The following is a 26,133-nucleotide window of genomic DNA, read 5'->3' as shown; positions in this document are numbered from 1 at the left end:
CAACAGAACAGTAGTCAGTGGAGGGCTAGTTTAGATACAGGAGCCAGGGAAGGCCTCAAAGAAGAAGTGGTGTTGAAGTGGGGACCTCAGTGGTGAGAAGGAGCTGATCGTGGTTGTGGGCCTGAAGAGGATAATACTGGATGGAGGGATTGGTGTGTGTGGAAAAGAGCATCATGTCTTCACCTGGCTGAAGCCAAGTGAGGGTTCCGACATCAAGAACATTCTGAGTTATGTACTAGGCCTGGGAAGGCCTCAGCAGAGTTTTAAGCATGGGAGCACACACAATCCTGTTTTCTTTTTCTGTTTTTGCATTTTAAGTTTTAAGAATTTTTAAATTTGAACTAATTTTAGACATACAGAAAACTTGCAAGTATTGTGCAAGGAATTCCTTTATATTCCTTACCTTATGTGCCCCAATGTTAATGTCTTACTGTACTATGTCAAGCAAAAAAAAAAAAAATCAAGAACAGGAAATTCGCACCAGTACAATATTATTAACTCGACTATAGGCTTTATTTCATCTTTTTTTTTTTTGGTCTGATTTTGGTTCTAGGATCCTACCCAGGGTCCCACATAGCTGGCTGGCTTTTTTTTTTAAACCCACTCAGCTGTAGGTGGTAAATGGCTTGGGAGGCTTCAAGAGTAGTAGCAGGGACTCATTCCAAGGCTGTTGTTGTAGTCCAGGCCAAGGGTAAGAGTGGCCCTGTCTACGGTGTCAGTGGGATAAAAGCAGACAGATTCAGGATATAACATCCGGGCAGAACTAACAGGACATGCTGAGAGACCGGATGTGTGGGTGAGACAAGGAAACAAGGATAACTCCCAGGATTCTGCATTCAGTAAACGAATGGATGATGATACATTTACTGGGTGAGTAAAACTGGGGGAGCTAAAGGTTTTGGGTCAATATGGGAAGCTCAGTTTTTGACCCTTTAAGTTGAGATGCCTGTGAAATTCTTAAGTGAAAATGTCAGTGAGGCAACCACATCATCCCAGTCTGAGAGATCTAGGCTAGAGATGGGATGTCACTGCCACTACCCATGGAAAGGATGACAAAATGGAAGAGAGCCTGAGGACCTTCACTATCAAGAAACAGTGGGGAGCCCTGGCCAGTTTGGCTCAGTGGTTGAGCGTCAACCTGTGGACCAGAGAGTCCTGGGTTCGGTCCCACTAGGGGCACGAACCACAGAAAAAAAACGGAAACCATAGCAACTGAAGAAACAGTGGGGATAGACTTCTGGTCAAGATGGTGGCGTAGGTAAACACGGTATCGCATCCTCCCACAATCACATCAAAGTTACAACTAAACTACAGAACAACCATCATTCAAAACCGCCTGAAATCAAGCTGAATGGAAGTCCTACAACTACGGAAGTAAAGAAGAAGCTGCATTGAGACTGGTAGGAGGGGCAGAGGCAGACGGGCTGGTCCCACACCTACGTGTGGCGGATAAAAATCAGGAGGACACCTCGGCTGGGAAGGTCCTCCCTGAGGACTGAGGGGTCCCTGTCCCACACCAGACGCCCCACTCAGGGTTCCAGTGCCAGAAAGAGAAGTCCCTATAACTTCTGGCTGGAAAAACCAGCAGGAACTGAGGCTCAGGGAGGCTGAGGCGGCTGGAGCCCCCATCAGAGCCTCTTAAAGGGCCCCCACACAGACTTATGGACTTGCTCCCTCTAAGCTTGGAGGGGAGGCAGCTCGAGGGGCACCAGAGACATACAGAGAAGAACTGAGCTGTTTGGCACTGGAGCGAGGGCTGGAGAGGGGGCATTCCCCAGGACAAACGTGCTGTCAGAGGCCTTTGTTCCTTTGGTGAGCCCTTCCCTGGGGCGGCAGACAGCCACCATATCTGGGACTCCAGCAACCTGGCTCACACTGGTAGCCCTGCCCTGGTGATTCCCTGAGGCCCCACACCACCCAACTTTCAGGCCCACCCAAGCTGATGCCACTTGCTTAACTGTAGGATTGGCCTGTCTTAGATCCCTAAATTCCTTCAAGCAAGCAGCATCTGGTCTCAGATAGCCCCATACCTCTCCTTAAGTAATACACAGAAACAAACACAGGGAGGCAGCCAAAATGAGGAGACAAAGAAACAGGTCCCAAATGAGAGAACAGAACAAAACCCCAAGAAAAGAACTAAGCAAAATGAAGATAAGCAACCTCACAGATGCTGAGTTCAAAATACTGCTTATAAGGATGCTCAATGAACTTAGTGAGAACCTCAGTGAACTGAGTGAGGGCCTCAAGAGCATAAAAAGGGACCAGTCAGAAATGATGGATGCACGGTCAGAAATGAAGGAGGCATTAACTGAAATAAGAATCATTTACACAGATTCAATAATAGAGTACGTAAATCCAAGAGGCAAACCATTGATTTGGAATATAAGGAAGCAAAAAACAACCAATCAGAACAACAAAAAGAAAAAAGAATCCAAAAAAATGAGCATAGTGTAAGGAGCCTCTGGGACAACTTCAAGCGTGCCAACATTCGCATCTTGGGGGTGCCAGAAGGGGAAGAGATAGAACAAGAAATCGAAAACCTGTTTGAAACAATAATGGCAGAAAACTTTCCTAACTTGGTGAAGGAAACAGACATACAAGTCCCGGATGCACAGAGACTCCCAAACAAGATGAACCCCAAGAGGTCCACACCAAGACACATCATCATCAAAATGCAAAAGGTTCAAGACAAAGAGAGAATCTTAAAAGCAGCAAAAGAAAAGCAGTTAGTTACCTACAAGGAAGGTCCCATAACGCTGTCAGCTGATTTCTCAAAAGAAACTTTGCAGGCCAGAAGGGAATGGCAAGAAATATTCAGAGTGATGAAAAGCAAGAACCTACAACCAAGATTACTCTATCCTGCAAAGCTGTCATTTAGAATCAATGGCCATATAAAGACTTTCCCAGACAAGAAAAAGTTAAAGGAGTTCATCACCACCAAACCGTTATTATATGAAATGATGAAGAGTCTTTTTGAAGAAAAAGATAAAATATATGAACAAACAAAATGGCAATGAATACATATCTATTGACAATAGAATCTACAAACAAAATGAACAGGCAGAACAGAAACATTCTCATAGATACAGACAACATTTTGTTGGTTGCCAGATGGGAGGGGGCTTGAGAGAATGGGTGAAAAAGGTGAAGGGATTAAGAAGTACAAATTCATTGCTAGACTGACAAACCTCAAAGGGAAAGGGGTTGGGGGGGTGGGAAGAAATAAACCAAAGAACTTATATGCATAACCAATGGACACAGACAATAGTGTGGGAAAGGTGGGAGGGGGGTGGGTGTAGGGAGGAGGGGGTCAATGGGGGGAAAATGAGGAACATCTGTAATACATTTAACAATAAAGATTTTCAAAAAATTATAATAAATAACATTTATAAAGGAAAAAAAAAAAAGAAACAGTGGGGGAGGGGATCCAGCAGAAAAGTCCGAGGACAAGAGGAGTTGGATGACAGTCATACAAACAGGATGAAGACTGTCAGTACAATGCCAAGTACTGATGCACTGGGGTAGTGGTGGCACAGGCCAGCCTGGGCAGGCTGACATGTGAGTGAAGTCGAGAAAGCACATGTGGTCAATCCTTTAGAGAAGTCTAGACATGAAGTATGGCAGAGAAACGGGGTAATGTGGCACTTGGGAGGATTTCTGCAGGGCAGAGATGCTAGAGAATGTTGTGGGGTGACAGAATGGTCCAGGATAAGTGAGGGATTAAAGATGCAGGAAGTCCTGGTTGGGTGACTCAGTTGGTTGGAGCATCATCCCGTACACCAAAAGGTTGCAGGTTCTATTCGTGGTCAGAGCACATACCCAGGTTTCAAATTTAATCCCCAGCATGGCTCCTACAGGAGGTAACTTATTGATATTTCTCTCTCACATTGATGTTTCTCCTTCTCTCCCTTCATCTCTCTCTAAAATCAATAAAAACATATTCTCAGGTGAGGATTAAAAATAAAAGAGATGAGGGAAAAGGAAGGTAGCTGAAGGAGTCAAGTTGCTTGAGAGAGAAGAGAAAACCCGTAATTCAAGCAAAAGGACTGGACATTACCAGAAGGAGGCAAACTTCTGTAAAGAAGCAAAAATAGACACACTTATTTGTAGACTTTGGGGGGAGGGAGTCCATTTGATTTGGTGGGAGTGAGGGCAGGAAAATGGGACTCTTAAGGTATGGCTGTCACTGAGAGGGTGTCATATCAGGTGATGTGAGGTTCAGACTGGTATAGATGCTCTCAAGGGAAAGCATCAAGAGTCTTCAAGAGGATGGTGCTACCAGCCAAACAAATGACAGCAGGATCTAGCTCTTCCAGAGTAGCACTAAGAAGGCAAAGAAATGGCAAAGATACAACTAAGGCAATCAAATAGCTGTTGAATAAATATATGTGAATGAATGAATGAATAAATGAATAAATGAGTTGACACACCAATTTATCAACTCACAAATTAAAGCCTATTACGAAGGTAAAGCAAGAGGAGACAGGAGAGTGGAATAATGTGATATGCTGTGAATGCCTGGAGATGAAGTATATAGAGAACTCTTATGTTGAAAATAAAACATCAAGTAACCCAATTTTTAAAGAGGCAAAGGGTGTGAGTATACATTTCTCCAAAGGAGATGTACACACGGCAATAAAGCACATAAAAAAATAGTTAACATCCTTAGCCATCAGGGAAATGCAAATCAAACCCACAATGAGATACCACTTCACACCCACTAAGATGGCTATAATTAAAAAGACAGAAAATAACAAGTGTGAGCAGTGATGTAGAGAAATGTAATCTTCATACACTGCTGGTGGGAATTAAAATGGTGCAGCCACTGCAGAAAACACTCTGGCAATTCTTCAAAATGTTGAATAGAGTTACAATATGAGTTACCAATGATTCTATTCCTAGGTATATACCAAAGAGAAATGAAAACATATGTCCACACAAAAATTTCTACACTGATATTCTTAACAGCATTATTCTTAACAACGAAAAAGTGGAAACACCCCAAAGGTCCATCAACTGATGGACTATCCATACAATGAAATATTATTCAGCCATGAAAACAAGTGAAGTGCCCTGGTCAGTGTGGCTCAGTTGTTTGGGTGTTTTCCTGTTCATCAAAAGGTTGCCAGTTCAATTCCTGCCCAGGGTTGCAGGCTCAATCCCTGGTGGGGGACATGCAGGAGGCAAAGATTGATGTTTTGCTCTCACATCAATATTTCTCTCTCTCCTGTCCTCTCTCTTTAAAAATCAATAAAAAATATATTTTTAAAAATGTTGTTTTTGAAGGCCTATTTAGATTTATTCAGTGATTCATTAATTGGGCAGCATCCCATCTAGCAAATAGAAAGGAACTCTGAAGAGCTGTACAAAATAAAAAGACTTTTATAGGCAGAATGAGGTAGCGCAAGGAAGTTATTCTAGCAAACAGTAAATTGTTTCAGGCAAGGTCACTTTCCTTTGGAGGAAGGCTGGGTTGTCTATCAAGTAGATTATCTCATTAGTGCTGACCAGATAATTCCAGGCTGGTTAAGATTACATTCCTGGGAGAGGTTGAAACTACTGTTAGGTTAGGTATTAAGTCTTGGTTTGGTGATGTGGGCTTAGCACAAGTGACTCCATTGGGGACCTGTTTCTTTTTTAACAATGGTGTGAGCAATCAGGCATTTAATAAAGGGGGTTTCTATGGAAACAAATGAAGTCTTGATTCATTCTAAAACATGGATAAACCTTGACCTTTAAGCTAAATGAAAAGAAAAACAGTCACAAAAGATCACATAGTGTGTAATTCCATTTCTATGAACTATCCTGAAGAAAAATAAGCAGGAAGACTTGTGTTACAAGATTCCAATACTCGTACAATGGAGTACTGATATAAGAAAGGGCAGACAAATAAAGAGTAAGAGTTCAGAAACAGACTGACACATATGGACACAATTTATGACTAAAGCAACACTACAGAGCATAAGAAAAAGAAGGCCTTTTAAAAAATAGTGTTCAGGTCAGGGTGGATAGCTGATGCTTCTGCTACAGACACCCTCAAGGGTCCTAGACTGGTAAATATGCACATGAGAAAATATTCAACATCATTAGCTATTTATAAAATGCAAATTAAAACCACAAGATGTCACTACACACCTAGAAGTATGACTAAAATGAAAAAATACACACACTATCAAGTGCTGATGAGGATGAAGAACAATGGGAACATTTATACACTGCCGATACAATAGGATACAAAAAAACATTAACCTAACAAAGACTATTGCTAATAGGTTGAACTATATGAAATTGACAATATTTGCCCATTCTGATCTACAAATATGGCCATTTCATAGTTAAAAGGCAAGAGCAGACAGAAAAAGTATTTGCCTCACACATAACTGACAGGAATGGTAGCCTGATTATAAAGAGCTCCTAAAAATCAGTAAGAAAGTAAAACAAGACAAAAAAAGACCACTGAGTAGAAAAATGTGCAAGAACTTGAACAGGCACTTCACAAAAGAACAAATCCAGATAGCCCAATAGACTAAGAAAAGGCATTCAACCAGGGAAATGCAAATAAAACTAGGGAATCAAAAATTAAAGCTACCAAAAGAATCTCCACACACCCACCAGAGTGGCTAAAATCAGATAGACTGACAAGTGCTAGTGAGGATGTACTGCAACAAGAACTCTTACTCATACACTGCTGGTAAAAGGAAAAACTAGTAAAGCCACTGGTAAATAGCTGAGTATCATCTATTAATGTTGAAGATACATACACCCTATGACCCAACAATCCCCACTCTAACCATTTATTTACCCAACAGAACTGCATGCAAGTATGCACCAGGATACAGTACATACATATTCATAAGAATTCTGTTGAAGCCAAGATGGGAACAATCCACATGTCCATCAACAGCAGGCTGGGTAAACAGATTTTGTTACAGTCATACAGAGAATATGTTACATCAATGAAAATGAACAAACTCCAACTATAAGCAACAGGGATGAATCTCACAAGCACAATACCGAGTAACAGAAGCAGCCCCAAATAAATACATACTGCAGAGTCCATTGATATGAAATCCTAACATAGGTAAAACTCATTGATGGGGCCAGAAGTTGGGATGTGGCTACCTGTAGGAGAGGGAGTCAGTGGGTAGTATTGAGAGGTGCACAAGGGGGAACTTCTGGAATTCTGGCAATGTTCTATTTCATCTGGGTCCTGGTTGTGTAGATGTGTTCATTTTGTGACAATTTTTCAAATATACACTTATAATTTATCCATTTTTGTTTATGTCTATTATATATCAATGAAAAAGTTTATTTTTAAAAACAGGCATCCAAATTCTTTAAAACTGCCAACATCATTAAAGATAAAAAAGGCTGGGGAATAGTTCTAGATCAAAGAATGCGACACAAATGTGGTAACTAAATGCAATAAACAATCCCTGATTAGAGCCTAGATGTAAAGAAGAATAGCTCTAGCCCTGGCCAGTTTGGCTCAGTAGTTAAGAGAGTCGGCCACGGACCAAGGAGTCACAGGTTTGATTCCGGTCATGTACCCTTGGTTGTGGTTTGTCCCTGGCCCAGGTGGGGGTTGTGTAGGAGGCAACCAATCAGTGTGTCTCTCTCACATCAGTGTTTCTCTTCCTCTCTCCCACTCTGAAAATAAATGGAAAAATATCCTTGAGTGAGGATTTAAAAAAAAACCCTGAAAAACTCTAAAGGATATTATTGAACAATGGGGAAAATTTGAATATTAACTATTTATTTGATAAGAGTATTTTGTTAACATTAAATTTCTAGAGTGTGATTATTTATTGTGTCTATTCAGGACACTGTCCTTGTTCTTAGGAGAAACATGCCGAAGAATTTAAGGGTGCAAGGCCATGATGCCTGGTTCAATGGCTCAGGAAAGAAAAAAGAGGAGATACACACACACACACACACACACACACACACATTAGTGTTTATTACACTATGCTTCCAACTTTTCTATAGGTCTGAAATTTTTCAAAATCGAAAGTTGGGAAAGAAAGCAAAAGCAAACCAAAAATCTGGCAATACCAAACCATCTCTAAGCCAAGTGTTTAAAGAAACACACTTGGGTAAGAAAATGGAAGAGAAGGATGTGACCCCAGGTCAAGGCAAGACCAAGGAAGGGGGGCATCTGAGTGGCTGGCAGTGTCCTCTTTTTCAACCTAGCTGGCAGATACAGGGATGTACACTTTAGAATTATCAGGTTGTACAATTATGAGGTTGTTTATGTGGCCTTCTGTATCTGTATCATATTTCACAATTTTTACAAAATTTTTACAAAAGAACAGACTGTGCAAAGTACAGTTGCGTGTGCAGTGTTGCCGGAGGAAGAAAGCAGCCCAGCCACTGAGCTCCAGGCTGCCACAGGTTTGCCACCACACTCTGCCAGCCCCAGTGCGTAGCTCCTGGAGTGGTTACACAATCATGACAGGGCTGCTGCCTTTTAGTTGCCAAATGTTCTCACAATTTGGTTGCAACAAAAACACACCTAACTTAAACTGCAGACTGATTTATTAAAGGCACTGCAAGATTGTTGTTGTTTTTTTTTTAATGAAACAAAGTTGTTTTCCAGGAAGTTATTTTCCCATAAGTCACATATAAACACTCACCAAAAAAATATTTAAAACTCCCATAGGTTTTGGTCCTTAATTCTTTTCTCTTGCTATTGCTACAAAGATGATGGAAACAAAATATTTATTGTTTATAGCTGCTTGGAATTTAATTGCAAAGGACTTGGTCAGTAGTCCCATTTATTGAAGAGCCAAATATGCAAGATTCCAAGTTGAGGACAAATTCTCTGCATATACAGGATGGATGAACCCTTGACAGCCTCTCACTGAAGTCATTCTTGACAAGCTGACAACAGTCAGCTCATGGACTCCAGACAAATTGCCTGCATTCAGACACCAATTCTTCTACATGTAGCCTGTGTAACGTTAAGAAAAGTACTTACCCTATTTGTGGCTCAGTTTCTTAATCTGAAAGGACATGACTAACATCACCTAACTTATAGGGTTATCAGGATTACATGAGTTAATATTCATAAAGTGCTTGGAACTGTGCTGGACACATATAAGCATTATATAAGTATTTCTTACAAGTCAATATTCAAATAAATGAGGGAAGTGGTGGTACATGGAAATAACCTGGCTAAACAACCACACTCAGAGAATGTGGTTGCGAGGATCAAAGACTACTTGAGAGGAATGAGCTCTAGAGAAAAACAAACTACTCTAGAACTTAAGAACACAGACTCTAGTGTCAGGCTGTCTGGCTTTAGGTACCACCTTAAAACTAGCTACTATTTAACACTCTCTTCACCTCAGTTTATTCATTTGTAAAATTGGAGCATGAAAATTCTTAGTTTACAGGATTGTTGTGAGAATTAAATAATACAAGAAAAATGCCTGGCACATAGGAAGCACTCAATAAATGATTCTGGCCTGTTCAAATATAATATCATCATTTGGTCAATAATTTAGATGAAGACATAAAAAAGTTGTTTGTCACATATGCAGCAAAGGTGTAGGAAAGCTGCAGGCCTGACAGCTTCCCCGTGCCAACAAGGTAAGCCAGAGACAATGTGCTCAAGCTATAGTAGTTCCTGATGCCCCTGCACTGACTTTGTGAGTGTGAAAAGAATGTGGTTGCTACTTCACTTCTGCCTCCTATATCTTATATCAATTGTCTCCTGGGGCTCAAACGACAGAGTTCCCATTTAGCCAAGCTGACACAATATGAATCTGCCACAGTCCACTCCTGTCCACTCGGCACATTTATACACCTCTTTTTAGCCATCCTTAATTTCCAAAGTCAATCATAAATCAGGCTCCTGCCTAATATAATGCAGCTATCCCTCTTACAAACAAAAACATATTAACCCTCTCACCAAAAGAGGATCCAAAGTCCCTATATGCTCCTTTCTGTTCTAGCTTTGTTATCCTGTGGAATGAAGAGTATGATCAGTGTCCTGCCATAAGGACCCTAAAGGTAGAAACTGTGAAGGTATAATGCAGACCCTGCCAGGCACAGAAGACAAAATCATTCCCCAGTATACCAAGTGCCAGGAAGTATGTTGATTTGTTCCAGCAACAAAATCACATTTGGCACAGCAGCTGCAGCAGGAGCCATCACCTAAGTAAGTTTATGATAACCCACTGTCATTCTCTAAGATTCATCCATCTTCTACACAGGCCTAGTAGGTGGGTTAAATGAGAATGTGGTAGGAATCACCACCCTTGCATCTTTCAAGTCCTAGATGGTGGCACTAATCTCTGCCATCCTTCCAGGAATATGATATTGCTTTTGGTGTGCTATCTTGATAGCTCCGGAGAGGCAGTTCTAGTAGCTTCCACTTGGCCTTTCACACCATAACAGCCATCACTCCAGGGAACCAATGTCAGAATCCTGCCAGTTGCTGAGTATGTATATTTCAGTAATGTATTCTAGAACTTGGGAAAGAACCACAGGTTAGGTGATAATGTCTTAATAATTACTTAATATATAATAATGTATGGGTATTAAAAATATACATTAGTAATTATTCTGAAATTGATAACAGTAAATTGACATGAGTGTAATACTGAATAATAACTGATTATGCATGCTTGCTCAAAAATTGGCCATACTCATTCATTACACACAAAAACACATAACACACATACATACATTCTCGTATTAGCCTGCGAAGCCTGTGTGCATGAGAAGCCAGTCACATGCATAAGAAAAGAAACACTAAGCAGCTTCATTCTCTCATGAAATCCTCATTTCTTCCTTCCTTCTTAAGGAGATTCACTTCTCCTGGCTTTCTTCTTACTTCATTTCATGATTGCCTCACTAGATTGCCAACTTCCCAGGTCTTTGCCTGAAAGATCCCAAGGGATTCCAGCCCCCTTTGCCTTCACCAAATATAAGCTAGCTCCTCATAATCTGTGATGTCAGGATTAGAGCTTTGACCTCCTCTCAGTACATAGGATGAGCATCCTGTCTCTTCCACATCTCCCAGTAGGTTGGTTTTCATCCTTTGATGAATAAACAACCTTGGAGTACAATCCAGGAGATAATATTTCTCATGATCATGTTGTAAACTCTGGTCCTCTCCAACTTCTCTGAGAACTCACAAACATGCCACACGTCCTTGCAAGTTTTGTGCATAATGCTTTTAACTAACCTAGGCCACATCTATCAATTGTCTTCAAGTAGAGACCTGTACTACAGGGGATCGCACAACATTAAAGAGAGGTATGTATTAAAATGCAAGAGAATAGACATCAAGACTATCAATTGGCACTGGAAAGGAAACAATCAGTGTGAGGTTTTTCCTCATTTAAAAAACCTATGTAATTATACAATTTTTACAGTATGAAGTCTCCATTGCATCATTTTGGAAAGCATGAACAGAATAATTAGGTCTTATCCACAAAGCTGCTTTTCTCTAGGACATTCCTCAATTATCCAAACCAGAGGACCCCATGTAACTTTGTTCTTTCTTCTCCCTTACCATCAAGCCCTATCAAGTCTCCTTGTTGAATCTATCACCTTAGCTACATCCACTGCCTGAATCTTCATATCTCTTGGATACTAGCAAATAGCTTCCTAACCAGTCCTACTGCTTTCCAGTCTCTCTTCTTCCAAATCATCCCCTAGACTGTCATCCAACATATTGTGTTCTAAAACCCTTCATAGTTGTCCTCTTATAAAAACAATGATAACAATAACAACTACACCTAACATTTAGAGAACACATTGTGTGTCCAATACTGCACTAAGCAGCCCTGGCCAGTTTGGTTCAGCAGTTAGAGCGTTGGCCTGTGGTCCAGAGAGACCCAGGTTTGGTTCCCACTAAGGGCGCGTACCTCAGTTGCAGTTTGTCCCCGGCCCTGGTTGGTCGTGCGGGTGGCAGCCACTCAATGTGTCCCTTTCACGTCGATGTTTCTCTCTCTCTCTCTTCCTCTCTCTCCCTCCCACTCTATCTGAACAAAAAATGGAAAAATGTCCTCGGGTGAGGATTAAAAAAAAAAAAAATACTGCACTAAGCACTTTACATACATTATCACTTGTAACCCACACCAGTCCTATGAAATTGGTACTATTAAAAATTACTGGTAACAATAAAGTATACACTTCAACGTAACACAGATTGCCGTTCCAACCCCAACTCCCATGTCCACCATCTTCACCTCTTCTCCATGTACTTTCAGCGCAACTTCCCAAACATCCCACACATTTTCACATTTAAATGCCCTTGTGCTGTCTTCTTGCCTTGTTAGGTGTTTCACTAATGTTCCAATTCTTGTCTTTTTAAGTGTTCCAATTACACCTGAAAATAATTTGAGAGCAGAATTTCATGCCTGAAAATTAAAACTTAACTTTTACTAAATGAAACTGAACTTAATATGTTCTGTCATACATTAACTCCAATTACAACTTTAAGCTCATCTAAAATTTTGCTTTGTGTGAACACAGCATTTTACTAATAATTAAATGGTCTTTTATGCTCCAGGGCAGATAGTCAGAGCTCCTGAAACTGAAAGTGTTTGAAAAAAATCTGGATTTAAACAAATGAACAAAAAATCTGGGTTTTAGGACTTTAAGCTATGCAATTAACTCAAGCAATGGTGGTTTGTTGTGTGTTGTTGAGGCTTTTGCTCTTTCTTTTTCATTTTTACTTAAGAAAGCTTCTGGAGAAGCAAGGACGTTGCAAAGTAATATTCTCTGGAACTCTTTGGTTCTGAACATTGCTGCCTTTAAGACAAACACTTGGTGAAGTTGTTGAACACTATCATATATCCTGATTTCTTCTTTATTTCAAAAAGGAATTGCTCATTAAAATGGCATTCAATTAAACAAACATTTAAGGAGTGTCTACTGAGAATAAGGTATTGATTCCAGGTTAAAGTATTAAAGCAAGTCTTTTTTACCTACCAATTGAACTGTCTTTAATAATTGTACTTGTATAGTACTTTTCTTTTCCATTACCTCATTTGATTTTCCAATGAGATAGGTGAAATAATTCTGCCTCCAACAGAGATGGTTGCTGGGAAGTGGCATGGGCAACACTTAACCTTAAGGTTCAGTTTTAAGTTGGAGGTAAATATCCATCCCAAACTTAAGGATAAAAATGATCACACAAGATAAGGCAGAAAAATCAAAGCTCGGAAAGGAAAATCATATATGGAACATGAAAGACGAGCAGTGTCATAAGACAAAGTTATACTGGGGCAGAAGCTTACTCTCAGTAGAGGAGCTGCCCCCCCACTCATGATTCTCTGTGTTTCTACCCTTGCCTTTTTCCTCTAAAAAGCTAGGCTCCTTTCTAAATTTTTAGATTTATTGCCAAACTCAAGGAACATTTGATTGCAATAGCACAGCGATTTTTAACCTTATTCATCTCATAGCACACATCAACTAATTACTAAAATTCTGCAGCACACGAAAAATGTTGTTTATTTGGCCAATCTGACAAAAAATAGGTATAATTTTGATTTATTCACACTGGACAGCTATTGTAGTGTTGGCTATCATCATTTTTTTTTTTTTTTTTTTTTACAATCTAAGGTAAAAGAGGTAAGTGCTCCTGGCTAAATAATCAGGTACTGAATGTTTCAAAAATTCTTGCAGCACACAGGTTGAAAGTTGCTGCAATAGCATATAACTCTGAAATTACAAAGTATTGATAAATTCCACCTTGACATACTATCTTTTTTTTTAATCATCACTTGAGGATATTTTTCTATTTATCATCAGATAGATGGAGAGCAAGAGAAACATTGACGTAAGAGAGAGACACATCAACTGGTTGTCTCCTGCATGACCCGACCAGGACTGGGGACAAACCGCAACCAAGGTACATGCCCTTGACTGGAATTGAATCTGCATTGGTCTATGGGCTGATTTCTTATATATAAACATAAAGCTTCATTTTAAGATGAACAAAATCAAAAGAAAAGTCCCTCATTTTCTAATAATGTGTAGTTTTTTATTCTTTGCCTAGAATTTTCTATGAGCACATTAATGAGTTCAAATAACAAAGTCACTAAATATCTTTGTGACCTTGGGTAGGGCACACAAGTTCCCTATACCTCAGTTTCTTCTGTTTTAAAAAATGAGATTGGGTCCTGGCTGGGTAGCTCAGTTGGTTAGAACATACGTCCTGACAGACCAAGGTTGTGGGCTCAATCCCCAGTCAGGGCACATTTAAGAATCAACCAATAAATGCATAAGTAAGTGGAACAACAAATCAGTGTTTCTCTCTCTCCCTTCCTTTCTTTCTAAAATCAATAAATTTAAAAATGAGATCATTTAACTAGAAATCATCTAAATAACAAAGTGCCTTTTATTAATTCTAAAATATAGGATTTATAAAATAAGTAAAATTCTGTGATTTGATGGATCCATTTTGCCCAAGATGTTTAGCAATGCCTGGCAAAGGAAATCTAAAAAGGGGTTCCTGAATAGTATATTTTATTTATTTATTTATTTAAATATATTTTTTAATTGATTTTTCAGAGAGAGAAGAAGGGAGAGGGACAGATAGAAACATTGGTGTGTGAAAGAAACATCGGTCAGCTGCCTCCTGCATGCTCCCTACTGGGGATCAAGCCCCCAATCTGTGCATATGACCTGACCAGAATTGAACTAGGACCTCTCAGTCCATGCGAGGATGTTCAATCTACTGAGCCACACTGGCTGGACAGTATGACATATTTTAGAGACTTAGACTTCTTAGTCATAAATCTATGCAATCAAATAGTTTAAAATCTAGTCACCAGCAGGCCACGCGCTAGGACTTGAGAGTTGGGAGGTGATCAAAGCCACCTGAAATGTCAATAGCTCATTCATCTGTCCATGCCAAATGGATCGTGGGGAAAGTGATTGGAACAGCAATGCAAAAAACTGCTAAAGTGAGAGTAACCAGGCTTGTTCTGGATCCCTATTTACTAAAGCATTTTAATAAACAAAAAACCTACTTTGATCATGATGCTTTTCAGCAGTGCACAGTTGGGGATATTATGCTCCTCAAAGCTTTACCTGTTCCACGGACGAAACATGTGAAGCATGAGCTGGCTGAGATCATTTTCAAAGTTGGGCAAGTCATAGATCCGGTGACCGGAAAACCCTGTGCAGGAACTACCTACTTGGAGAGTCCTGTTAGTTTGGAAACCACCCATCTAATCAAAAATCTGGAAGAACACAGTATCTCTTCTGAACAGTGAAGGAGGATTAGAAAAATAAGCCAAAGGGAAAGATTTATAAGTTTGCTTTATGGAAAAGAAATGTTTCTAAGTTTCATCACAAACTGATCAGTTTCTCTTCTGGTATTTATGAAATAGCCGAAAGTAAATGAATAAAAGGTTTGTTATAATCCACCCCACCCCCCCAAAAAAATATATAGTCACCAAAAGAGGAGAGGCCAACAACAACAACAACAAAATCTAGTCACGAGTGACAGCACAGGTTAACATCAACAAACATACTGCATTTAATCTTGAAAATAGAGGTGTACAGCTGCTTTTCATGTAAATTGGTTTTGTCTCCGGATATTTATAAACCCCAATTTAGAAGAATAATCTATTTTAAGAGAAACACAGCAAGAGACTATCACTTTTGAACCTTAATGCATATAAATTATGCCTCTAGGTTGAGAGCCAGCATCTAAATCCTACCAATTTTCCAGGACGCAGCTCAGAGGCCACTCCAGCACTCTGGACAGGCAGATGAACTCTCTTCATCCCACTTCTGTCACTGCCCCCCTAGGACAATAAATCTTTCCCCAGACAAACATTCTACTTCTTGGCATTACAGTGATTAGATCCCAGCTTCCCTAACTGACTGTAAATTCTCTGACACTGTGCTGGCTCTGCATTGTTCATAAAGCAAGCATGCAATAAATATTTGCTAAAATAAACTCATATAAATTAATAAAATCTTATTAATTTATGGACATAACTACAAATGACAAAAGCATTGTAAGTGATTCTGGATAAAGTCCTGAATTGAAGAGCTTGGTTACATATTCAGAGCCTTTGACCCTGTTTGAGGGGAAGCTGAGGATGGAAATAAGTAGCTACAGAGAAAAAAATTAAAGCCCAGGTTAAAAAAAAGAAAAAAAGGAGTTTGGCTCTGGCCGGTTTGGCTCAGTGGTTAGAGAGTCGGCCCACAGACCAATGAGTCACGGGTTCGATTCCAGTCAAGGGCACGTACCTCAATTGCAGTTCATCCCTGTGTCTCCCTCACATCGATGTTTCTCTCTCTCTTTCACTCTATCTGAACAAAAATGGAAAAATATCCTCAGGTGAGGATTTTTTTTAAAAAGCAGCTTGATCTCTTTTAATTGGGAGAAGCTAAACATTGCTTCCCAATGTTCTTGTTTCATCCATGAGGGAGAAAAGATCTCAGATAATAAATAGTCTTAAAAATCCTTATGAATTTGCAATTCATTTTAATGATGAACCTGGGGCTAAGCTTTAAGTAACTGTCCAAAGTCCCACAGTATTAAGTGGCAGGGCTTAGCTAGAACCATAGCACATGCATTTTCCCACATTCCCCAAATTTATATTAATCAATATATTTTGTACAGATTCACGTGTGAGCACAGCTACAATTCTAATATTAGCTTTGAAAATAAAAAAAAAGTATATCAGCTAGAAAAATTTGTTGCTTTTGTGTGCACGTATATTTGTGTTTAAGCACTAAGGATATAGATGGAGAAACCAACATTTCCACTCACCTGGAAGAAATCATAAATTCTAAATGGGTAAGCGACTAGTTATATTTCAAGACAGTGTTAAATGCATATACTTTAAGGAAAAGTATTGAGGTTAACTCTTTTACTGTTCTTTCATTTAAAACTAGTAAGTGTGCCTCTCTAGGAGAGTTCTAAAGAAAATAAGATTCTCTAAAAATTCTCGGCATCACCCTGACAGGGTGGCTCAGTTGGCTGGAGTGTCATCTCATGCATCAAAAGGTTGCAGGTTCAACTCCTGGTCAGGGCACATACCTAGGTTGCGGGTTCAATCTTCGGTTGAGGGGTGTATGGGAAGGAAATGGTTGATGTTTCTCTCTCACATCAATGTTTCTCTCTCTCTAAAATCAATAAAAACATATCCTCGGGTGAGAATTTTTTTTTAAATTCTAAGCTTGTCATCAATGTAGATAACCTTTTTTTTAAGATGTAAATTTTTTATTTAGATATATAAATGTGATGTAAATCTATGCTAATAAATTTATCTTTTTTTTTACTTAAAATTTTTTAATTTTTTATTTATTAATTTGTTTTTGCTACAGATGTTTCTCATTTTTCCCCCATTGACACCCTCCTCCCTTCCCTCCCGCCCCATCCACAGCTTTGTTGCCTATGTTCATACATGCATGTAACTTCTGTGGTTTATCCACCCCCCCCCCAAGCTCCTCCTCCTCTGAGGCTTGTCAGTCTGTACCCCACCTCTATGTCTCTGGGTTAATTTTGTTCAACAGTTTGTTTAGTTCATTATATTCCACAAATAAGTGAGATCATGTGATATTTGTCTTTCTCTGCTTGGCTTGTTTTGCTTAGCATAATACTCTCCAGGTCCTTCCATGCCATCTCAAAGGATAAAAGATCTTTCTTTCTTACAGCTGCATAGTATTCCATTGTGTACATGTACCATAGCTTTTTTATCCACTCATCTACTGATGGGCACTTGGGTTGTTTCCAGATCTTAGTTATTATAAATGGTGCTGCTATGAACATAGGGGTACATATATTCTTTCTGATTGGTATTTCAGGTTTCTTAGGGTATATTCCTAGAAGTGCGATCACTGGGTCAAATGGCAGTTCAATTTTTAACTTTTTGAGGTAACACCATAGTGTTTTCCATAGTGGCTGCATCAGTCTGCATTCCCAGCAGCAGTGTTCCAGAGTCCCTTTTCTCCACACCCTCGCCAACACTTGTTGTTTGATGATTGTTGATGGTGGCCATTCTGACAGGTGTGAGGTGATACCTCATACTTGTTTTAATTTGCATCTCTCTGATGATTTGTGATGTTGAGCATTTCTTCATATGTCTCTTGGCCATCTGTATGTCCTTTTTGGAGAGGTATTTATTAAGTCCTCTGCCCATTTTTTAATTGGGTTCTTTGTTTTCCTTTTGTTGAGTTGTAGGAGCACTCTATATATTTTGGAAATTAACCCCTTATCTGATATATCATTGGCGATTATGGTCTCCCATATAGTGGGATCCCTTTCTGTTTTGATGGTTGTTTCTTTTGCTGTGCAGATGCTTTTTAGTTTGATGTAGTCCCATGTGTTCATTTTTTTCCTTTGTTTCTCTTGCCTTAGGTGCTGTATCAGTGAAAATTCTGCTGCATATGATGTCTGAGATTTTGTTGCCTACATTTTCTTCTAGAATTTTTATGGATTCACGAGTTACATTTAAGTCTTTTATCCATTTTGAGTTTATTCTCATGTATGGTGTAAGCTGGTGTTCTAGCTTCATTTTTTTTGCAAGTAGCTGTCCAATTTTCCCAACACCATTTATTGAAGAGACTGTCTTGACTCCACTGTATGCTCTTGCCACCTTTGTCAAATATTGAGCATATTGTCTTGGGTCAATTTCTGGGTTCTCTATTTATTTAAAATTTTTTTAAATTACAGTTTACATTCAATATTATTTTTATTAGTTTCAGGTGTATAGCACAGTGGTTAGACAATCATATAAAGTGTTTCACCCCCTGATATTTCCAATACCCAACTGACATCATACATAGTTATTACAATATTATTGACTATATTTCCTATGCTGCACTTTACATCCCATGACTGTTCTGTAACTACCAATCTGTACTTCTCAGTCTGTTCACCTTTTCACCTCTCCCCCAAACCCCCTCCCATCTGCCAACTATCAGTCCGTTTCTGTATCCATGAGTCTGTTTCTGTTTTGTTTGTTCCTTTGTATAATTCTTTAGATTCCACAGACAAGTGAAATCCTATGGTATTTCTCTTTCTTTGACTGACATTTCACTTAGCATAATACCCTTTAGGTCCATCCCTGCTGTTACAAAAGGTAAGATTTTGTGTGTTTTTTTAAGGCTGTTTATTATTCATATTTTAAAAATGTTTTTATTGATTATTTTTTAGAGAGAGAAGGGAAAGGAGGAGAGAGAGAGAGAGAGAAGCAGCAATGTGAGAGAGAAACGTTGATCGGCTGCCTCCTGCACACCTCCTACTGGGGATCGAGCCTGCAACCCCAGCATATGCCCTGAACAGGAATCAAACTGGGACCTCTCAGTCCATGGGGCAATGTTCAATCTGGGCTATTCATATTTTTTTAAACATTTTTTTCTTCCTCTTAAAAAAGACCCTTTAACATTTCTTTTAATACTAGTTTGCTGGTGATGAACTCCTTTAGCTTTTTCTTGTCTGGGAAACCTTTTATATGTCCTTTAATTCTAAATGATAGCTTTTCTGGGTAATCTTGGTTGTAGGGCCTTGTTTTTCATCACTTTGAATATTACTTGCCAATTCCTTCTGGCCTGCAAAGTTTCTGTTGATAAATCAGCTGACAGTCTTATGGGAGCTCCATTGTAGGTAACTAACTACTTTTCTCTTGCTGATTTTAAAAATCTCTCTTTGTCTTTAACCTCTAGCATTTTAATTATAATGTGCCTTGGTGTGGGTCTCTTTGGGTTCATCTTGTTTGGGACCCTCTGCACTTACTGGGCTTGTATGTCTATTTCCTTCACCAGGTTAGGGAAGTTTTCTGTCATTATTTTTTTGCACAGGTTTTCAAGTTCTTGCTCTCTCTCTTCTCCTTCTGGCACCCCCATGATGTAAAGGTTGGTACACTTGAAATCGTCCCAGAGCTCCTTCATCTACCCTCATGTTTTTAAATTCTTTTTTCTTTTTGCTGTTCTAATGGAGGCATTTTCTGCTTCCTTATATTCCAAATCACTGATTTTCTGCTTCATCTACTTTACTGTTGGTTCCTATAATTTATTCTTCATTTCAGTTAGTGTATCCTTCATTTCTCACTGGTTCTTTTTTATGGTTTCCATGTCCTTTTTCTATGCTGTTGAAGTTCTCACTAAGCTCTTTGAGCATCCATATAAACACTGTTTTCAACTCTATCTGGTAGTTTGCCTCCATTTCATTTAGTTCTTTTTTTTTTTTTTTTTTTTTGAGATTTCTCTTGTTCTTTCATTTAGGACCTATTTCTTTATCTCATTTTGGCTGATTCTCTGTGTTTGTTTCTATGTATGAGGTAGAGTGCTTTGTCTCCCGGACTTGGTAGAGTGGCCTTAGGTAATAGGTGTCCTGTAGGGCCCAGTGGCACAGCCTCCCCAGTCACCTGAGCTGGGCACTCAGGTGCATCCCCTGCATGGGTTGTGTACACCCTCCTGTTGTAGTTGAGCCTTGACTGCTGTTGGCACATCACTGGGAAAGACTGACCCCCAGGCCAATTGGCTATGATGACTGGCTACAACTACAGAGGAGGAGCTGCTGTGCCAGGGCCAACCCTACAGAACAGGACCTGCTTCAGTGGGGCTTTGGTGCCTGTTGAGTCTTCCTCTTGAGTGTGTAGCTCATGAAGGCTGTAGGGTGGTAATGTAGCATGGTCTACAACTGTCTATTGGATGTACTGACTCTGGGGCCTCCTATGAGGTACAAGTTCAGTCACAGCCTGTGCCCTGCCTGGGGCCACCCAGTATGAGCTACAGAACAATCTGCAGATGGCTGCTACTTGTGCTGGGCTCGGAGGTGGCCAGGAGAGGCCAAGCTGCCAATCAAGGCCAGCTGCCACAAATGCTGAGCGTGGGGCCAATTAGCTAGAGGTACAGAGTACTGAGATATGGAGAGGCAGATTCTGCTTGTTTGAGAGATTTTAGGAAAGTCTGAAGCCTGAGGAAAGATAGGCCATTTATATGGAAAAGCCACTGAAAACAGCTTAGGTGGGCCCACAAATTGAATGGGGCAGGGTCTCAGGGAACCACCAGGTTAGCAAAGTTGATGGAGACAAAGATATGGCTCCTGCCTGCTGGCTCTGTGGGGAAGGGCTCAGCAAAGAAACAATGGCCTCTACCAACACTTCTATCTGAGAGAAAGCTGCCCCTCAAGTCTTCGCTCTGAAGCTAGACAATTCAGTCCCTTCCCTTATGTCCCTGACACCTTTTGATCTGCTACCCCAGTGCTGAAACTCCGAGCGAGTAAATCTGAGTAAACTGGTGCATGATTCTTTAAGAAGAATGCTTGGGATTCCAGAAGTGCGCCATCTCACTCAGCCACAATCCACATTGGTTTTCACTGTCAGAAGTTATGGGGACTTCTCTTCCTGGCACTGGAACCCTGGGCTGGGACTTCTGATATGGGGCTTGAACCTCTCATTCTTTTTTTTTTAATCCTCTCCTGAGGACATTTTTTGATATTTTGTTCAGATAGAGTGGGAGAGAGAGAGAGAGAGAGAAACATCGATGTGAAAGGGACACATCAAGTGGTTGGCACCCACATGACCCAACCAGGGCTGGGGACAAACTGCAACCAAGGTATGTGCCCCCGCGGGAACCAAACCCGGGTTTCTTTGGACCGCAGGCCGACGCTCTAACCACTGAGCAAAACCGGCCAGGGCAAGGACCTCTCATTCTTTAGGGGGTACCTCCACAGCTGAGATATCCCTCCCAATTTTTAACTGCCCCATGTGGGTGTGGGACCAGTCCATTATTCATTCTGCCCCTCCTACCAGTCTCAATTTGGATTCTTCTTTACATCCTTAGTTGTAGGACTTCTGTTCAGCTAGATTTCAGGTGGTTGTGAATGATGATTGTTCTGTGATTATTTTTCCTGTTAATCGTCACCCAAGAATATTTTTTCTATTGACTTTTTAGAGAGAGTGGAAGTGGGGTGGGGTAGACATCCATGTGAGAGACACATATCAGCGGCTTCCTGCACACACCCACACCCAGCTGGGGATCAAACCTAAAACCCAGGTACATGCCCTTGACCATGAAACAAACCCATGAACCTCTGGTGCATGGCTAACACTCTAACCCCTGAGCCACGCCAGCCAGGACTTTAGTTGTAATTTTGATGAGGTTATGGGAGGTTCCAAGTACTGCATTTACTTACAGCACCATCTTGAGAGAAACCTCAATATAGATAATCTTAAATCAACACTTTCTCCCTTATCAAGGTAACATTTCTCTCCAGTTAATGACTGGAGATTTATATATTTGTTACAAAGTCATTATGTTAAAAAAAAAAACTTCAGTTCTTTTGGGTGGGGGCTATTGAATTGACAAACAGGCTTCCTTTGCAACCAATTCACTTATATATAGGCCCTAAGACACATGCTGGTGTTCACTCTAGATGGAAAGCAACAAGACATGGATGCCTACAAAGACAGTCTTTAAAACTCTGCTAGGAATATATCCTAAGAAGCCTGATACACCAATCAGAAAGAATATATGCACCCCTATGTTCATAGCAGCGCTATTTACAATAGCTAAGATATGGAAACAGCCCGAGTGCCCATCAGTAGATGAGTGGATAAAAAAGCTGTGGTATATTTACATAATGGAATGCTATGCAGCTGTTAAGAAAAATAGGTCTCTTAACCTTTGAGACAACATGGAGTGACCTGGAAACTATTATGCTAAACAAAATAAGCCAGTCAGAGAAAGACAAGTACCACATGATCTCACTTATTTGTGGAACATAATGAACAAAATAAGCTGTCAACTAAAAGAGATCCAGAATCATGGGAGTAGAGAACAGACTAACAAACCTCAGAGGGATGGGAGGTGGGAGGGGAGGGAAGAGATAAACCAAAGAACTTATATGCACAACCAATCGACACAGACACTAGGCTGGGGAAGGCGGGGGGGGGGGGAGGGAGTGGGAAGGAGGGGTGTCAATGGGGAAAAGGAGGGAACATCTGTAATACTCTCAACAATAATAAATAAATAAATAAACAAACAAACAAATAAATAAAATTTTCAAGAAAAAAAAACAACAACCAAAAACCCCAACTCTGCCTATGTGCCACCAGGAAGCTGCTTCTGATTTAAGTGTTTCACTGTGATGGTAGCTAAATGATCACAGTGCTACCCACTCCAACACACACTCCTTTTTTAAATAAATAGAATTTTGGATATCTTTCATTCTTTGCTTCCAACACTGCACACACCGCCGGTCCAAGGACAGGCAGACAGCATGTTTTCCTGAACAGTAAGCTGTAGGACCGGTCCAAGGTTACCCACAGACCTCGCTGACAGTGCCTGAAAACCGCAGTGTATTCTAAGAACACAAGAGGAATGATCTTTGCTTTTGGATGACCTCGCATCCCCTGACGTATCTAATATTGTTTAAATTGCAGATATCCCCTAGCTCTCCCCTGAACCTGACTTACCCAGGGAGCAACAAGGCCTCTGGATGGTAGTGACTTTCAAGCTGCACTTCTGTTCTCACTGGGGCCCCACCCTGACCACTTGGACTTGTAATGCCATCCTCCCTTCAGTCCCAGGAGAGGACCCAGTTCTCCACTGCTCTCGTCCTAGGCAGAAACAGGTTTTAGGCTGGGAAAGGCGCCAAGAAAGATCTTTTCATTGGTTTCTGTTCCCTGTCATTTTGTGGGGAAAAGGAAACACCCAATAATCTGAAATTGTCAGGCAAATGGAAACGAGATTTAATTAACCATAAATACTATTTTGAAGTTGTATTTTCACAGCCATTTTGAAAGTGGATAACACTAATAACATTAAGATGACGTCTCAGTTAAAAGAAAGTGACTACATATTGCTCAAATTTTTATTACTTCTTTGTTCGACAATGAAAAGTCATCCTCAATTAGTTACACACTTACTGTGAAACACAGCAGTTCATCGCTTTGTCATGTGTTTTCTCTTCTGCAGTTTATATAACTTTTCTTTGTTCAACAAATGGCAGTACAATGTCAAGATGGAGTTTATTATGAAAATGGATCCATTAAAGCCTGCCTAAAAATAACAAGAGTCTATAACTCCGCTATTTGAAAAGGGCATGGGTCAGGTGAAAAGAAAAATCAGTACACCCTCAGGAACCTCTCAGATTGGTGTCTCAGTCCATTTCTAGAGGAAGATCAAAGTGGCAACAACAGAGAGCACAACCACCTCCAATTCTCTACTTTCCTAAGGGTTGCTCATTTCTGCTCTTTATAAATTAAGTGCAGTTTGTTGAAGTTAGGAACGTGTGTCATTATTCACCTCTCTCTCTTCCACAGAGCCTGACTTAGTGTCTTGCACAGAGTTGGTGTTCAGTAATGTCAACATTACTGAGTGTTCTCACTGATGACCCTCTAGCAGGACCACTCCAGTTAACACTAGGAACTGGGGCTCTCAAGGAGTCACCCAGGCAGGGCCTCTAGCTATTTACTGAAGAAAAATGGATAATGTCCTCATCAAATGAAATCCCTAGTCTCCAGATCATGACTCAAAGCCCAAGCAAGTGACCAGAAACTTTCTGGGGTCATCTAGACTTGCAATGACCATGAGTCCTGTATCAGTCATAACTCTAATAAGGAAATAGTAATCCCAGATCAGAAAGGTTTTAAAAATAAGGAAGCAAAGAACTGGGGAAGCAGAGGTCAGGAGACCATGACTGAAGCAAGTAACTCAGAACATTCAACTGAAGGTGTTACAAGAGGAACTTCCAGGAGAGCCACAGCAGAGTACTTGTAATGTGTTTGCCTCAAATGCCATGGACAACACAGCAACTTCTCCCTGCCTTCTACAGCTGAGCAGAACCTAACCTGAGGCCATAGGAAAAGCTAGGGAAATACAGTTGCAGGCTTTACCTGTGATGAAAGGACAGTCCAAAGAAGACAAGGTCTAGCTGGCCCCTACAACCAGGCACATCTGCCCTGCTGATGCTGAACACAACCCTTTTCACCACCACCCTCAGCGTTCTTAGACCCCATCAGACCCAAGCCAAGACAAAGGTTATCCACTAACAGAACACTGAACACTTTCTACCTGGATATGCTGTTCTATTCAGGCTGTTGCTATAAAGAACTATCCATAGACTAACTAAATGCCTTTCTAAGACAAAAGTATAGATTCAGAAGTATATGTACTGCTCGCTGGCACAGGCTGATAGGAGTCTGCCCACCACTAGGGGTAGGGAATACTCCTGAGGCTGGGGAAAGTACCAAGGCCTAGAGGGGCCCGTGGGTGGGAAGATTGGTTATATACAAGGGAACTGACAAAATAAATATCACAGATGATGGAGCCATGTGATAATCTTATTGTTGAAGAAGAGACATACGATCAGGGAAAGGGGAAAGCTAGGATGAATCATGTGATCTGACTATAACTGGACACATCACAGCTTTTATAGTGCGCTGGGTGAATAGAGAATATAATTGCATGTGTACACACCTGCATATATGTACACATATATACTTGTGTGTGTGTGCACATGTGTGTAGGAGAATACATACATACATTTATGTCCACTGAGAATGCTTAGTAGCCAAGATGTCCCAATAATAATGGACACACCTTAGCACTCAGATTTTGGTTTCTAAAAACCATTCTCCACTAAAAGGAACCAGGACGTATTGGAGAAATGACTGATTCCAGGGCTGGAGCAAGGAAAGTTTAAGATACTCCTGGATATGTCATGGCAAAAAGTAAGGAACTGCTCCAAGAATGACGGAGACATGTCAAAAGGACATTAAGAACCAGCTTGAAATGGCTCCTGATGGCCAAATCTGGGATAATCTGAACATTAAAATAGAGAATGATAGCAATGGATTATAACCCAATGAATAAAATAGGAAACTATGTGTCTATTGCTAGGAAGAGAAGAAAGAGGGGGAAGAGAAAGTGCTACCTTACAGTGGGATACCAACTAATAAATGTAAACTAAATGATGCAATAGAAAACCACTATCTGGCAACCATCCTATGAGTTAATTCAGGTAAAAATCATCAAAGGATGCCAAAACTAGTAGGTGAAAGTTTAACGAGAAGCAGGATATTTACAGTGTCAAAATACTTAATAATTAGAAAATGCTAACTAACTATATAGGGAAGAGACCTGAGAGACACTTTCTCAACCAATGATAAAAGTTAACATCTCTGGAAATGGGACAAA

General features: G+C 40.3%; 2 protein-coding genes across 2 annotated transcripts in view; one reads left to right on the top strand and one right to left on the bottom strand.

The window, feature by feature from the left end:
* The window catches only part of ADCY9 (adenylate cyclase 9), a 136,205-nt gene that overhangs the window by 54,908 nt on the left and 55,164 nt on the right, over positions 1 to 26,133 (bottom strand). The window lies entirely within an intron of this gene.
* Positions 14,850 to 15,242, top strand: LOC118642222 (28S ribosomal protein S17, mitochondrial-like). The gene has a single exon (XM_036279847.1). It carries the CDS (start codon positions 14,850 to 14,852, stop codon positions 15,240 to 15,242), a length of 393 nt encoding a protein of 130 aa, XP_036135740.1.

This window comes from Molossus molossus, unplaced genomic scaffold, assembly GCF_014108415.1.
Source record: "Molossus molossus isolate mMolMol1 unplaced genomic scaffold, mMolMol1.p scaffold_m16_p_3, whole genome shotgun sequence".
NCBI classification, from domain to species: Eukaryota; Metazoa; Chordata; class Mammalia; order Chiroptera; family Molossidae; genus Molossus; species Molossus molossus.
The sequence above is the reverse complement of the archived record's forward strand: the minus strand, read 5'-3'. Positions and strand labels throughout refer to the sequence as shown.

What these genes read in the sequence shown, in the direction of transcription:
- LOC118642222 (XM_036279847.1), top strand. Translation starts at nt 14,850, where the DNA reads ATGTCAATAGCTCATTCATCTGTCCATGCCAAATGGATCGTGGGGAAA.